At 37.0% G+C, this 17,487-nt stretch overlaps 1 protein-coding gene across 1 annotated transcript in view; it reads right to left on the bottom strand.

Moving 5' to 3' along the window:
* Positions 1-17,487, bottom strand: part of rngtt (RNA guanylyltransferase and 5'-phosphatase) — a 141,974-nt gene that overhangs the window by 92,392 nt on the left and 32,095 nt on the right. Inside the window, exons 9-10 of the mRNA XM_038267628.1 lie at positions 11,596-11,731; positions 7,349-7,420 (exon numbers count right to left, since the gene is read on the bottom strand). Coding sequence (XP_038123556.1) covers positions 7,349-7,420; positions 11,596-11,731 — 208 coding nt within the window. The remainder of the gene's footprint in view (positions 1-7,348; positions 7,421-11,595; positions 11,732-17,487) is intronic.

Raw genomic sequence — 17,487 nt, forward strand, 5'->3', positions numbered from 1 at the left:
GTCTGAACCAGACCTTGAAAACATCCACTGGCTGCAGTTTTATTCATCCACCTGTGCCTCTGAGTAACAGTTGGCGTGTCTCTCCTTGGCATGAGATGACAGATTTGTGTTGAAAACTTTAAACTAACAGGTAAAGCTGGGTGATTTATAACAGTGGTCTATCTAGTTACACAATCAGAGATCCTGGAGTGTGAATCTGCTTTTCTATGAGTCACCGCATTATTAGTTAGGGCTGCCTACGTCTTATTAAGAGTTTATTTTACAGACAGCTGCAAGTTTCAGATGGTCCAGAAATCTCAGAAAGAAAAATGTAAATCCATGACTATTTTTTTTTTGTTCATTGAAAAACCTAATAATCTTAGTAAATGAACCGCATAAACAGAAAGACTGCAGCACCAGTATCACTCTTAGGCCATCTACTCATGTAAGCAGATGAAAGATTAGCTAATCATAACCAAAGTATGATGATTGTAATTAAAACAACACGATTTGTCTTATAAATGTGTAAAACTACACCCTAGTGTAAGACATGCTAATTAAATTTAACAATTTTGTCATAATCACCAGGTTGATGCAGAAAAGGGCTCAAGTTAAATGGCCTGTTAGTCTTAAGTGATTTATGGAACTTGTTGTCAACATGGTTTTCTGAAGTCTCCCTTGCCAAAAAAATAAATAAATAACAAATCTGACCTTTACCAAAGAAATAAAAAAAAAAATCTGACCTTTTTACTGCATTCATTACACTACAATCTCGTTCTGGATCCATTTCTATAATGCAAATTCTGATTTCTCTTCTGCTGATTGAAATCTAATTCATAATTTCTATCATTTCTAGAATGGTAGGACATATGCAGTTTCTGTTTTTGGTATTTGAGGGCCTGTTGTATCAGCCCAAGGGCCCAGAGGCTCTACATAGCTATTTTTTGTCTTTATCTCTTTAAAAATCAATAATCTTGCCATCATTATATAGATGACCAAGATCATTTGAAAAAGATGCTACTTAAGAATATGTTTTCTGCAGAGTACTGAATTTGTTTCTTGTATATTTTATTCTCTCTAAATATATTTTTTTAAAGGACCATGCACATAAGCTAGATAATTTTGGCCTCCAGTGGGCTCTCAAGGATCAGTTGTCCAGCTTCACATTTGAAGCCCACAGCTGTAGAGGGTTTTTATGCCTCAGGCTTGGTAAATTCATTCTGTAGCTTTAAAGGTCAGATAATGAAATCAAGTCAAAGATTCCTTAAAAAATTAATTAAAAAATCCAGGATAAATGTGTAGTGCTACAAGGCAATTTCTTGTTACACTTCAAACACTGTGCCACTACAATAAAAAGCACGTATGGACTAGAAAAATAACAAAAGAAAAAAAAATGAAACGACCAATCCTCTACTTTTAGAGTTTAAAATCCAAATTTTGCTTTGAATTGAAAGACAGGGTTTATATAGAAATGAGTAACTCTAATTTAATGTTTTTTAATGATCTTTTAATGCTCTAAGAAATTATACTAATGCCATCAACAAGTACCCATTACTCTCATAAATAAAACACGGCAAAATCCTTTCGTCATCTTTACAGTCGACAGGCTTCAGCCATGTCCCCGATTCCTCATTTTCCAGCCACTTTTGTTGAAATTTGCATTTTCCCATTCTCAATTTTTTTTTCTCTGCCTCAACCTTCTTTTCCAAACATACAGCTTTACGATTAACCTGAAACCAGTTCCCAGCAAACACGCGAAACCATTTATATCTGACGAAAATACAGCATTTTAAATTCCACGATAATCACATTTACTGAATTTTAATGCCAATTAAGCCTTCATTTAAAATAACTTTCTTTTTATGACTTTTAATGATTTTTAATGACCCGCGGAAACCCTGAAAGAATAGAAAGACGTAAACTCCTTGATTCTCTCTTTGATCCTTGAAAATGTTTTCTTCCAGTTAGGACAGAGAGAAGCCTACAAAAACCACAAGTTAGGCAACCGCTCTTAAAAATAGACACCATATTGCTAAAGGTTAAATTCATCATGCTTCATACATTCTCCAATAACAAAGTTCCAACTATGACCAAGGTATAAAAATTGGATGAAATCTGCAGTTGTTAATGGTTTTTATCACCATTAAAGATTTATAAATCAAGAATCCAGCGTTTCAGAAATTCTGATTCACAACAAATTACACACTTCTGTGGTAAAAAAGAAGTCTTCAATCTACTCAGGCCTGAGAGCAATGATGCAGCAACCTTAGCCAGTCTCTTAAGCAGTAAGCAGGAGTAACAGTAACTGAATCACGGAAAGCTGTCCTTAAGACAGCAGTCACTGGTGTCATTTGCGCTCGTTTCTGTTCAAATCTTAATAAAGCTGATCCAATTATCTTGTCAAATTCAGTATCTAAAGCAAAATTATGCCAGCAGGATAAAAAATAATTAGGTCAATCAAGTGTCAGCATGTGGGCGATGATAAAGTCCAAAATAACAGCTTTCAAAAGCATTGAATAAAAAAAAGGGAAATGTATGTAATTCTTGTTATCTTGTCAGTTCCCCCACAGTGGGGAAGCTGACAGTGACAGACAACCTGAAATATCTTATTAGATAACTTTGTCTTTAAATATTCTAGGGATAGAACACTTTAAATAACAAAACTTTAGATAATAGGTGCCTGATTTTAAAGCAAATAAAGATAATATGCAAATGCCGTTATAAATGCTTCTATTACTAACAGCCTTTTCATGAGTCTTGAGCAAAAGAGGTTTTGTTGCTATTTTGTTGAGTTTGAGGAAAAAACAAGAGCCTCATTATTGAGGTTTCCTTGTTTGGCCTTTACTTTCTTATTACCACCAACCTCTGGCCTAACGGTGTAATGCTGCCATCTTTACATCTTTACCACACATCAATAAGTCGATTTACCAGCTGTGCCTTTCAAAACAATCGAAAAGGAGGTGAAACAATCCCCTACATTTTTTTTTTTCACTAAGTAAAACAAATCATGGGCTTTAAATAATACAGCTTAAAAGTAAGAGTGATTATGGTAAGACACGCCCAGGTAGATCACTGCTGATCTATAATACCCCTTTCCCACTAGCCAAAAATCCCGTTTAAACCCGGGAACAATGAGCTTTTAGTAGCAGTGGGAACAGCGCAGGGTCAAACGACTAGGCCACTGCCTGGGTTAAAATCGTCTCAACTCTAACTGGCATTCTGTGGGAACATCAGAGCTGGGTTGACCTGCTAAATTAAGTGACAACATTGAGTATAAGGAAGAGACGTCAACACCCAGCAGCAGTCGCTTCTGATCCAACAACCCGAAACAACTATGTTTACATCCAATAAATATGGTGCAGCACTGGTGAGAGGGATTTGGAGGGAGAAAAGATTTTAAAAAAATAAGCACACTAACTATGGCCTGGCTTCCTTACACATTTCTGTCCATTGTAAACTTTTCTGATTTCTGTTGCACTGGTGACATCAACTCTAAACCAGCGTGATGATGTCACCAGACAAGTAGCCTCAGGGGGGACAGAGACCATGCAGCTTGCCAGCGAGGGGTTAGAGCGAGATGTTTTTGCCAGTTGGAGGGGAGCCAAATGCAAAATGTTAGCAGGTCAACAAATGTCAACAAATGTTTGAAAAACATGCTTTAATGCAGTATTTTATGTGGGAAAGAGGCTTAATTGTCTATAATGGTGCATTGCTCAAATTATGAATTTTGTTTTTAATTCTAGGTTTTGTAGCCGTTTGCATTTTAATCTTTTTAATTTTTTTCCCGGCTTTTTGAGAACGCAAACCTACTTCATGTTAGCTGAGAAGTTTTATTTAAGTGATTAATTGATTCTACAGGTTTGGACATAATAATTCATGTCAATGGTTTGTATGGTACCCGAATCCAATTTATGGATTTTTATTTCAGAGACTACACCGATATTGTGGCTTTGAGTATTTTCTATTACTGACACAATATCAGCACAAATCTTACCTACCGGTACTCCTTTTACTATTTTGTTAGTGTGAAGAGCTGCAAAAGGCTTTTTCCAAGTTGTTTTAGTCAAACAACAGTTTACATCTATAGGAATGAGATCTACTGACCCATTTATTATTAACCAATAAATAAATAAACTTTCTATGAGGTTGTATAGCGGTAAATTAGAGATTTTAGATGTCGGCCGATATAGATGATACTCGTATTTTGGCTCATTTAAGACCAATTTCCAATATCAGCTTTGGATCAGGACATTCTTAGTGGCTAGTAAAATGAAATCAATCATATTTGGAAATTCAAAGTTAATTCATTATTCATCAAGAGAATGTAGGGCGGGGAAATTAACTGATTAAAATTGGTTACTCAGATTTTTTTGTGTGGTAAAATCTGGATTCTAAGAATGACAGCAGCTCATCACTTTTTGTTCTCAGATATATATACTTCTAACTAATAAACTAGGTCAGTGGCTGAAAACATTTAGATTGCTATATTTTCATTATTTGATGTGAAAAAAAAATATTTTGCAAGCATGTTTCATAGCTTGAATTCCCCTTTAAATGAAGGTCACCTTCAAGAAGGGAAGAGTGGAAATAAAGCTAGTTTCTGAAAGCAATATATGTAATTTATCAATTTTATTATGAAACTTAAGTTAAAGAAAAAATAAATGATTTTGTTTATTATTAAAAAAAGCCCTGAAAAAAATCCATCATATTTTTACATTTTTAGACCTTTTTAATTCTAAACTGTAGCCTTACCTGAATCACTGATGACAATAGAGCTGATAAAGCAAAAATAAATGAAATATACATAACAGAAACTTCTATAACACAGCAATGTATAATCACAGAAGCCAGAGGGTGGATATAATGGAATCCCAAAACAATTCTTCTGCAAACTTCCCTGACGAGTGAGAAGTGATACCAGGGCAGAAGTCAGACAGTTGGAGCCCTCCTTCTCCTCCAACATTACTCCCCTCTCTCTGGACAGAACCTGAGTGCCGAGGCGCAGCCAAACAGAGATAATGGTGAAGGCCAATAATGGCGAGCATGGATCAATAGAACAGCGCTTTCCTGATGGCTCGGTGCGAGTCCCATGGAGATGCTAACCCCTGAACCACCCTGCAGACATTCCGCTCGCCCCTGGAGCCTTTATTGGGCCAATGTGGCTATCTGATTCATCTGATCGATAAAGAAAAAAGGAGATGACAGGAAACATAATGGCTACCTCTTCCACCCTTTATCTTTGTGTGTTCACTCTTTAAAAGGACAACAGCAAAAGATTGACAATGGTATGATGTAAGGTCAGTAATTCATCTCTCTGTGCGCCTGTTTGCCATTAGTAAGAATCAGATTGCTTGAAGAGGAGAATTCATTTACAGCTCAGCAGAGTGCTGGCAACTAACACTTGGTTTCGTTTTAAGCTGTCAAAAATGGGCAGCAAGAATGAAGCATAGAAACATCAGTTTTAACATTACTGTTCTAATATGGAGAAATTATTTAGCAGAGCCTTAGATTTACATCAGATAAATGCTTATCCTGTTTTGATAAAAAAACAGGTTAGGCAGTACTTCCACCACACTGAGCAAAACTTTGGCTGGGAGTCTTTCAGGTTTTGTGAAAGTAATCGTGAACCTAATAGTATTTTAGCTATGATTTTACTTAATGAACAAACACAAGCTATCATGCAACAAAGCAAAAATTGTAGCAATGACATCTGGTTAAATGTGATTATTTGCCTGCGTAGTTCTGACCAAGGGAGAACACTGGTCTAATTTGGTTGGACCTACGAAGCAATTTGACTGAAATGTCATGAATCATACGTAAAGAGAGAAAATACAGACATTTTTTTTAGTTTGTATACATATTGGGGAAGACTTGGACATACACAGTGTAATTAATCATAGCAGGAGCTCAGGAATACAGAAAACAGATAAAGTGAAGCAGCATCTCTAAGCTTGTTTGAGCGGAGACTGAAGTTTACTGCCTGCTTTGTTTCTGCTGGGGGATTTCAGGTTCAAACTTTCTTTTGAATACTCAGGCCCCGTCCACACGAAGCCAAACCCTGGCCTAAACGCACAAATTTTTCACCAAACCAGCCTCTCATCCATACGAAGCCAGCGTTTCGTGGTCTGTAAACGATCTTTTTTTTATTCAGCCTTCAGAGTGGGAAGATTTTGAAACGCCGTTTTTGCGTTTCCATCTTTACGCTCTAACCGCATTTTTTTTTTTTTACACGCATGCGTCACAGCATCGCCTCTAAACACGCATGCGCGACACAGTATCACAACAACAATGGCGCCGTTGCTGCTAATGCTACTCACCCTGCTGTCGGGCTTACAACAGAATCTTCTTCTTCTGGAATATCTCCAGGAAGAACGGAGCAATATCGACGACATAGTTCAGTACCTGAATTTGACTTAACCACGAAAATGGACCCGCAGGGCAACCATGTATAAATATTAGTGCGCATGCCCAACATTTCTTCGCTTATTTTTGCTTTGGCACCACAGCGCCACTTACAGGCCTGGCATACATTTTGCAGCGTTTTCATGCATTCGTGTGGACGCTCACATTTATTTTACGTCTCCGTCTTTACGGCAAACGTTTTAGAAAATATCAGCGTTTCGTGTTCGTTTTGACTTCGTGTGGACGGGGCCTCAATCTCATCAGTGCAGTAGTCCATAGAGACCTTCTATGCAACCAGTGTGACAGAAAAAAAAGAAAAATATTGACGCTTGCAGAATCAGACATAAACAGTGTCTCAGCCTCAAGTCAGATGACTGCAGTCCACTGCCAGTGACTAGCACAATAATGGAGACGTTTCATTTTTAAAACAGTCTATAGGTGACTGATAGAGGCGAAATACTTACCCCCCACCCCCCGAAAATTGGGATGAAATGTGACAAATTTCTATGATCCCTTTAATCATTATGCTACCCATCCCATGTCCACCAAAGAAACTCCTAGTAAAATGCATTAAAGTTTTAACAACTCATAAAACAGATAGAGGGGTATTAATGTTTTTGGAAGGAGCTATGTGTGCAAGAATAACACAGCCAAGTCCTTCACCTTATCCTGCACATGAAGAAAACTGCTCTGTCTAAACAAATAGATGCTCTACTGTTGTCTAAATATGAATTTAATCTTTTAATTTGTTTTCATGTCTCATCCTGACAAGCAGATCAAACATATGATGCAATTATTCAACTTCTAACGTGCTTTAAACTCCTGGGGACAAACACAATAGCACTGAATTATTTTTAAAAGAATAAGGCGATCAAAGTGTTCCCGCCAAAGGTGTCTCCCGTTATCACTTTAACCTTGGGCATTTTCAGTGGTAAAGAGATCACTATAAAAAGTGCAGGGTACTCACATTGAATTTGATGATGTCATATATCAAATAGCGAGGGACCGGTTGACCTTTCACCTTGTCGATGATCATCTCCTGTGGTGATAAAGATAGAGGACAGAATAAGGACATAAACACACCCAAAACATTGAGGGGGGGGGAACAGTGAGCAATTTCAGCATCAGAGCACCGTAAAAGCCTTGTTGACTCAAGATCTGCAGGATGAGACACTAGAATCTGAGCTCTCTCCAGAGGACGGGCATTCGGGAAAAGGGAGGCCAACAGCAATGTCAAGGATAGCAGGGAATTGGGGGTTGGGTGTAGGTGTGCATGTATATATGGTTAAGAATGAGAAGTAAGGGTCTGGTTTTGAGGGACATGACGCAGAAATAGCACTGCTCATCTATTATGCAAAGCTCTCAAGCTGAGGTCAGGTGCAGCAGTGCTGCAGGACACTCAGACAAGATGGGTTTGGAAGGAATAGTTACACAACTGAGAGGCAAAGAAACCAGACTATCATCGCTTGGGAGCTGATGGATGAAAAAACAGGAATGGTTAGCCTAAACAAAGCAGACTTTGTTACTACTTTAGAGACCTATACTCTCTTGGAAAAATTAAGGGCTAAAAAAACCCAAAACATTCTTTCAATGAAGCTCAAAACCATTGACTGGCTTTTAAAACCATTTTGCAATTAGTACCAACAGAGCATGACCCAGCACTGTTTAATTGATTTATTGCATATATTGAGCTTGTAGTTTCAAATAAAAGTTGTTAGAGGTTTTATATGCTTTGTTTTTAAACACGTATTACCTTTGCCAACGAGGTCTTGTTTTTAGGAGAGTTTGTGTGTGCTTGTTTCTTTGTTTCAGACAGACAGACAACGGATTTTAATAAAAAATTTACCAGAGATATATTGCTCATGCCAATGAGCAATCCATTAAAGTTTGGTGATGATCTAGATCATAATCAAGATACAGGATTGAAAAAAAAAATTATTCTTTAACATTGTGAGATAGTGATTTATTGAGAAAATAAGCAGTTTTCCTCCAAACCAGAGGGTGGCAACAATTACTATTGACAGCTTTTCCACTGGAATCCAAAAGTCATGATCCTGACGTGCGAGTTTTATCAATAGGCGTAGGTCACAATATAAATATAATTTGCTGTTAGGGCAGAGGTCTGTGGTCTTTGAATGTGTTTCTAGTTTCTAAAATGTTACATTGGTGGAGTTTCATAAAAGTGGTATGAAAGTAAAATTATTTTTAGATGTTTACACGTATCCTGGGCAACTTTCTGGCCATTAGTTCTAAAGCTTTCCAATTGTTTATATTAATATCAGAATTGGATCATAACAACCAAAATTGAGAGAAATACTTGATACACATTTACTAACATGTTCTCTTGCTTGTATTTTTCAGTTATATACCTCACTCTGTGTCCTGTACTCACCCAGAGCAACTTCTCTCTGTTTACTAACTCTAGTAAGAGTTAGTAAAAGTAGATGGGGGGGGGGGGGGGGGGGGGGGGGCTCCTTGCTATGACTATCCAATTCATTCTACTGCAGTATCTAAACAAAGTGAAGAGTTGGTAGCAACAGAAAAGATATATATATATATATATATATATATATATATATATATATATATATATATATATATATATGTTAAACAAGCAGGGATTTGAAAAATCCAGAACTGGAGAAATGTCTACAAGAAAGAAAACTAGTGGACTGCTAATATCACGTTCACCTCTTCTGACAGGCTTCAGGAAAAAATTTATTTCTCACATGTCTTCACTACTTTGCTGTGATTAGGATTACTATATATGCAGTGTTTTCCTTTGAATGAGATATTCTACCATTCCAGTAGTTTTTTTTAAATCAGACAATTAAGATGCAGATGCACAAATGAGCAGATGGATGGAGGGGTTGGCAGACAGGAATACAAAATGAAAGAGGAATGTTGGGTGTGTAACTCACAGTAAACTGAGGAGCTCTAATGTTAATAAATCATCATTTAAATGAGAATATGCATGGCTTAGTTAACTTATAGATGCGTGTATGGTTAAGAGGACAGGTGCATGCGTGCAAGCTTGCATGCATGCCGGCTGGATGGATGAACTTATTCACTGACAAATGGACAGAGAATGGTGAAGGCACTGAGGGTTGGATAAACAGAAGAATGGTTTGATAGAGGGGTGGATGGATGCACAGATTGGTGGACAGATGGCAGAGAGATGGATGGATAGACGGATAGGCAGGACGACAGACTGCAGGATGTAGAGACAAATACATACAAATATAATGATAATCATATCAATTGTTTTTATTCACCTTTTGACTGAGTCCAAAAAGTATCTAAATCAATTTCCTAATTTTTCTCTACTTTTTATTTTGGAATTTGTCTGACAAATAAGTGTTATCAAGACATGCACAAAGCAAAAATATATAAATTTGTATGCTTCAATTCATAATCAGATAGTTTTAAAATGCTCCTGTGACATGTTCACACTGACAGAACTAATGCAGAGCATCTGCTGTGAAGAAGAACACAACAGTAAACCACCATTTTTTTTTTTTTTGCCTTCAGTGCTCAGCAACAGGCAGAAAGAAATTTTGTGGAAACACTGGACAGTGATGACAGATGATTAAATGCACCTGCCAAGTGTCATTTGGAAGTGCAGGCCCTTTTTAAAAGTCTTGATCCAGCTAATGTTTCTCTGCCACCGCAGCAGCTTAGTTGTCTTCAGAAAAGCACTCAATGTTTCATTTTAGCGTCAGACTAAGCTGCTGGAATCAACCCTATTTTTATCTGAGAAGAACACAACTATGAATCCTAGTAAAGATATCAATGCAATGAACAAGTAAAGACATTTTTTTTTTTAGTTCACAACTATGTTTTTGTACTAATTAGATGGCATAATCGTAGTATCTTTCTTTGACTACTGCAACATTTCCTCAAAAAATGTAGAATAAATCCTTATGTACTAACTTCCAAAACAGCTTTCAGCTCATTTGTCAATAGCAAACTTGACCAAAAGTGAAGAAGCATATAAATTCTATGTGGTGTATGTTTTATGAAGGGATCTGAATATCTAATATAGACTGTCAAAGCCAGACTGGTGGAGAGGAGAAAGGAAACAAATGGGGGGCATGCATGACACCGACATGGGGCTGAGGAGAAGAAATGATGCAACAGCAGCAGGCTGCCATCACTGTGCATCTGGTGCACTGAACCTCTGCAAAGACAGACAGTAACAGATGAACGCACCAATGCAGCTATTGAAAGCCACCGGGAATTAAATCTACAATAAAGATCAAGGTCATTAGAAGCTGCAGCTCAAAGCAGATAGAGGAATAGATTGTTGTCATTGCCATGGATAAAAAAACAAAAACATTTTTTGTTTTTGTTTCCACAGCTCTCAGTAAACAGCTGAGGACAGCCTCTATAAACGGAGAGCCAGAAGCATCAACACATGAATAAACAGGAGTCAAAACAAACCTTGTGGCAACATAAAAATCCATTGGTGCGGCTTCTTCAAATGAGCATCTATATAGATTGCAATTTGATGTCCTACCGGAGTGTGGAAGCTAAATTCACCACATTAGTCTGTAACAGTTCTGCAAATAGGAGGCTGCTTTGCATAATATAAAAAACAAGGGCAAAAAAATGTAAAGCAAAACGTAAAAGCAACAACAAAAACTTATCAGTACTCATCAGTTCAACTAAACACACGGATATGCAGGTATTTATCACATGTAACGAAGCAGAAACACTTTCTTTTTTATGTTTTCTCAGGAAGGAAAACTAAAATGACTCATACTTATCGGGCACCTGCTGCTTGGGGAAGCAGGGACCTCTGTAACCAATGCAGCACATACTTGTCTGTTAGAGCTGGGCCCTACTATTACAAAAAGAATGGAGGTTAGAGAAACTCCCATGCACAACAGTGTGTTACAGCCAAAACGCATGCAGGAAACTGTATCATTTAATGAGCAATTTCTCCAGAACACGAGTGATCATGTTTCTGTCAGCCAACTCCTGCAAGCTTTGCTTCCTGTGCTTTCACCTCAGATTTGTAAAATGGCATCAATTTTCTGCAACACTGAGCACTGGGAGCTTTATGAGAGCGTGACAAAGTTATAGATTGAAGGGGCATTTAGAGTTATTGCAGGAACTAGGAAAGTAAAGGGAAAATGAACAGAATATGTAAAAAAAAAAAAAAATGTAAAGCCAACGGGAGCACCAATATATGCAAGAAAAACTCCTCACCCCATCCAGTAGAGTTTTGGACAAGTGGACGCGTGGATCCTTCCGGAAAGGAAACTCGAGGTTTGATATGTGGAAGACGGCATTGTCCCTGTCGATCATGTACACTTCGTTTTTTCCATTGATCAGCATCATATACCTAAAAAGAAAGAGTTTGCACTATTTATCACATGAGACAACCAATAAAAAAAAAGAATTAAAATGAGTGAATGATATTTTGACAAGGTTAAAATCATAGCAGGAAACTGTTTTTGTTCATATTCAAACAGAAAAGTACCAAGGTTGATTTAAACTGTAGTAAAAAAAAAAAAAAGTTAATATCATTTGGCATAATATAAAGACAGTAAAACTGTTCTATCAGACACAAACCACTAACTGAATGTAACCTCTATAATACAGATAACACTTTAATAAAATTAAAAAATATCCTACAAAGAAGTTTTATTTTTTGTTGAAAACCAAAAATCAATTTAAACTCTGTGAAGGACAGGAAAGCAGTTTAGTAAAGCCAAAAAAGGTCCTGACATTTGTCTCAACTGCATTGTTCAAAGTGATGACTAATCTTGATCTTCATGAGGGATGTAATAATATATATATATATATATATATATACATATATATATATATATATATACTTTCAAACAGAAGTGTATATTTTTTATTTTGGTAATGATATTAGGCATCACATCAGCTAGAGATTGTAATAGAAAAAAAAAAGGCCAAAGAAGTTGCTTTCTAAAGAATCTGTGTCATGAGTTTTAAAAAGACCCATAACATGATGTCAAATGTTTGAAGCTTGTTTAAATCAAAGGGAACCTTTAATCTTGCTGATCTCAAGAGTTTGAGAAGAAGAAGAAAAAAAAAGAAAGACATCCATACTATCTTTGTTTGAGGTCAGAATAAATAAAAAAAATCAATAACAATAATATTATATTCTAAACATAAACCTTAAACACAACTGGGACCTAAAATACAGCCTTGAGGAATACCACAAGTAAAAATCATTAAAAATTAATGGATATGAATTGATGAATGATGATAAATAAACCAACATAAGATATCTTCAGTTAACATAAGGATACACAAATAGATGAAAGAAATTTGTATTTTATGTAAAACCAATAACAATTGTCCATAAATTGCTATGGTACTAAACCTCTATTGATTGCAGACAGAGAACAAAAGAGCGTGCTTTCATACAAGAATGAGGCAAAAATATAATAATTTCTAGAGTATTGATTTTTTTAGTACGATTTTGGAGATAAAATCAAAACTTGAGCACAAATTAGAACATATAAACAATCTGTTTCAACAATAAAGGGTCTCATGGGCATATTTTCTCATCTATATTAAGTAAAAATATAACTAATGCCAACTAAATTCATTCTTTTTTTCTTAGCCAATGCAATCTGTGCACAGATGAGATGGTTGAGTCGTGGCCACCCTGTTAGAACATGAAAGGCTTTATTAGCCTCTAATTTGTTAATGAGTTCCATTCAATTGAAACAGAACATGATGTGAGGGCGTAATAGGTTTTATTGAGACAAAGAAAAGATGAAGACGCTTGGCACACAGACACTTTTATCTAGCAGACTGTGTCCAAAAAGAGAGAAGTTCACAACAGTATTCAAGCAAAATAACTTATCACGACAAACTAACTTTTGCAACCGACTTTTCACACAAACAGTAGCACGTTTACTCTAAATAGCTTTAAGAGTACTAACAGAAACATTTAATATCTTGAAATGGAAGAGCTTTTTTTTTTCAAAACAACCTTTAAATTGAGAGCATTTACCGTGATGCAAATACAGCTATTTCTTGGCAGCACCTCAGAGGTGAGATAAAAGCTAAATAACTTATTAAATGGCATCCAAAAAGTTATTCTACTACAAGACTGCTATTGCAATGAAAAAAGCTGCAGTGATTACTATGCTGTTAGGATTTTCATGGAGTTTAACAACAATTTCCCCCCGTTACATCTCTTACATCCCTGCCTTTGTCACGCTTTAATGTTTATTTAAATTTAATGAGAGTAAAAAAATTCTGAAAACCAATTTCCACCTGTGAAAACAGAATTATTGTCTTTTGCTAAAGTTGTTTTAGTTCAATTATGCAGCCCACACCAAAACTTTATTATGTCAGAGGGGAGAACTCTGAGGGGTAGTTCGACACATTCACTGTGGCGATGTTTTGATAGGCTTCTGCAAAGTTACATGATTTATTTCCACTCAGTATGGCATTGATTTTTAATCAAGCTCTTGCATTGATGGTTGCAGAGTCTGACCACTGCGCAATACCTTCTCCAGCAATGCCAGAGAGTCTCAGTGGGGTTAAGTTCTGGACTCTGCAGTTTCTAATCCACGTATGAAAATTATGCTTCATGCTCCCTAAACGACTCTCGAAATTCAAGCCATGATGGATTCTTAAATTTTAACCTCGGAAAAAGCTTATGCCTTCAGGAAAGAAAAGGTTACTATGGCAACAGAAACAGAGGTTGAGAAAACTTTCTTTGTGAAACCAAAAACTCCCTGATTTCAGGTTTAAAAAACTTAAAGAGTTTTCAGTAAACCTGCTTTGTAAAATGAACCGCTGAAGTTCTACCGTTGTTTTTCTTTGATTCGATTTCAGCAAACATTTAAGGGATGGTCGATGGCCGTCATTTCGAATTTTTTTTCCGGCTACATTTTGTCTTTGAAGACGATGAGTCCCCGCTATCTTTACACTTTATCAAAATTTTGTAGTTTCTGCATTCTGCTTAGATGTTTTCTCTGCTTGATCCATTCCAAAGACTTGAACCTTATGAAAGAAATTGACATATTTTCTAAAACAGTGGGATGTGTCATTTGATATAAGGGTTCCAAAAAAAAAAAAAAAAAAAAAAAAAAAAAAGAGGCTCGTACATATATTCTTAGTTGAATCCAGGTTGCCACCTTTTTTGGGCCAAGCAGTGTGTGTGTGTACACCTGTGCATAGGTTCTCTCTTAATCAACTTCCATTGTGCCAATGCCTCCTTTTTGGCCACCATGAATGGTAAAATGTCTGCAAGCGATTTAGTAACTGGTGCAATTGTACAGAAAAAATGATACAAAATAGCACCTGCAGTCACTTTTGGGGTTTACAAATCATCTCGCTGCTGGTAAATTGTTTGTTTTGCATGTCTTCCATCTGGGGCTGAGCAATATGCGAGGAAAATATCTCACAATATCAGCCTTTCATATCAGTCGATTAACTATTAATAAGAGTGTTGTTTACTATTCAGTATCTGCACGAGAGGAAAAGGCCTGACACTTAACTTCAAGTTACTTCTATTTAATTGTAAATGTAACCCTTAAAAATTTATCAGCCGGGCAACTTGTTTTAGTTTGGCTATGAGTTTGTATCCCCGATAGAGACTGACACGGGAGTGGATTTTCACTCCTGTCCCGTCCCACAGAAAAAAATGGTGTCCCGTCCCGATCCCGGGCCAGAGTAGAAATCTAAATCCTGTCCCGTCCCACTCCTGGTGAAATTACTCCCACTCCCATTCAGAATGACTCCCGCTCCTGCACCACTCCCATTCTTGTTGTTTTTGAGTGCGGGTGAAAAACTCAGAGCGGAAGTTACTATTGGTTTGCTCCCGCTCCCGTCTGCTCCCGTTAATGTTTAATCCTGTACCGTCCCAATCCTGTGATCGTTACTAATACTGACTCCCATCCCACGGGAATCCCACGGGAATCCCGTGACCCATGGGATTCCCGAAAAAATGTCAGTCTCTAATCCCCGAGAATAACATGCATATATTTTTAATTACATGTATTTTACATTGATATATATTGATCACAATATATATTTATACTGATTTATTTCCCAGCACAACCTCCATCCCTAACTTTGGGGGTTTGGGTCACCAGAATAAGATCTGCATGTTTAATAGGGATCACGTACTACTGCCCGCTGATGTCTGCTCAGAGGCACAGTGGGTTGTACTGCTGACTTGCAGCAAGAAGATTCCAGGTTTGATTCCCGCCTCGGGGTCTTTCTGCATGGCGTTTGCATGTTCTCCCTAAGCATGCGTGGGTTCTCTCCGGGTACTCCGGCTTCCTCCCACAGTCTAAAAAAATGACTGTTAGGTTAATTGGCTTCTCTAAATACTCCTTTGGAGTGAGTTTGGGTGTGAATGGTTTTTTATCCTGTTAGTCTCTGTGTTGGCCTGCGATGGACTAGCGACCTAACCCCGCCTCTTACCATTAGACAGCTGGAGATAGGAACCATCACCCCTCGCGACCCCACTTGGAATAAACGTGACGGAAAATGGATGGATAGATGGATGCTGGCTGATGTTTCAAATGCATAAAATGCTTGAAGATCAGATTAGCATGTGGAAAGAAATGTGCATATTTTAATACATGCAAACTTTTTGAAGATTAGGCCCCTGGTTAGCCAAAAGCCTAAAGACGGGAACTGAAATATTCCAGAACAGATAAGAAATACATCTCGTCTATAAAAGGGTTTAAAAAGCTAATCAAAGCCTAAGAATATTACTTTAAAGATCACATCATTCATTCATGGAGGAGGTCACATTAACCAAGACAAACCAAACCAAGAACAACATCTGAAGCACTCCACGCTTCACTTGCCTCATTTAATACATTTCATAAGCGTAAGAAAAAATACCGGTACTAAGCAAAAAATGGGATCCATGTAACTGATCAAATGCAAAGAAAAACAAAACTAAAAACTTTCTACTTGCCAGTTCTTGCAAATACTTGATGGAAATTGCTCCCACAAAGACGGGTGCCTCCAGTTTAAGAGCCAATCATTATTTACATAATGCCAGGTTGGTTTTCTTTTACAATTTGGCTGTTTTAACTCTGCTTTATCTTTGTCAGATAAAGGGCTGGGCATTTATGTGATTTTGCAATACAACCGCAATTAAGAAAAATACAATTTTCAAATCACATTTTTGAAACATTTTTTATCACAATACATTTAAGAAGAAAAATACACTACATTTCTCACTCCAGCCATTGAGGTGAAGGTAATATGACTTAAGTGGGCATGTTGTTGCACAAAAGGAACAAGAGTTGCAGCTACTGTGAAACCTACTGTAACACCATCTATGCTTTATAGTAGAAGAAAGAACTCTTTCATGGAAATCATACAGTAAACTCCTGCAACACTGGTTTCCCTGGACACTGGAAAAGCAGGCTTTCAAGGCCATGAAAAAACTGAAACCCTGGAGTATAACATCGACATGCTTGTGTTAGTGCAAAGGAAAGTTGCAATGTTGGTTAAACATAATGGTGATTTTGATTTTGAGTAAAATAGTTGAGCCCTAGTCAGATATAAAGAAGTTTTTGTAATTTTGGCCTAAAAATAAAATGTCTTTAATGGACCCAATGCATTTCTCACATCATGTGAAAATATAATTTTTCAAAAGACTGATATCTATATCCTGAGGGACAAATCTTAATACTAAACTTGTAGATGTTATGCTACAAGTTGTATTCAATATCTCAGCTTTTTTAAAATAGAAGAATATAGAACAAAGAAAAATTCGAGAGAGGAAGAGAAGCTGTTGCTGGAAAATTACTTTTTCACTTGAGTAAGCACCCCTGAGAGACCCGGCAACCTAAGATTGGAGACTGTGCGACTGTTTGAAAAAAAACGTCTGAGATAAGCCCTTTTACCAGCATGGGTCACGATACAAACACTCGAATGGTGTTAATTTGATTCCAGACTTCTCTGATCCATGCTGCCAGTTCATGAAGCACACAGACCTTTTCCTCTTTAACCGATGAGGTTTCCTGCTTTTTTCTTTCTGCAGAAAATGAAGCGTCATGTGAAGGGCAAGTTTTGTTGTATTTTTAAATAACCTGAGCAAACACTTCAAGTGTAAACTGATTTCCTAATAAG

This window comes from Cyprinodon tularosa, unplaced genomic scaffold (assembly GCF_016077235.1).
Source record: "Cyprinodon tularosa strain WSP-4 unplaced genomic scaffold, ASM1607723v1 ctg68, whole genome shotgun sequence".
Lineage (NCBI taxonomy): Eukaryota > Metazoa > Chordata > Actinopteri > Cyprinodontiformes > Cyprinodontidae > Cyprinodon > Cyprinodon tularosa.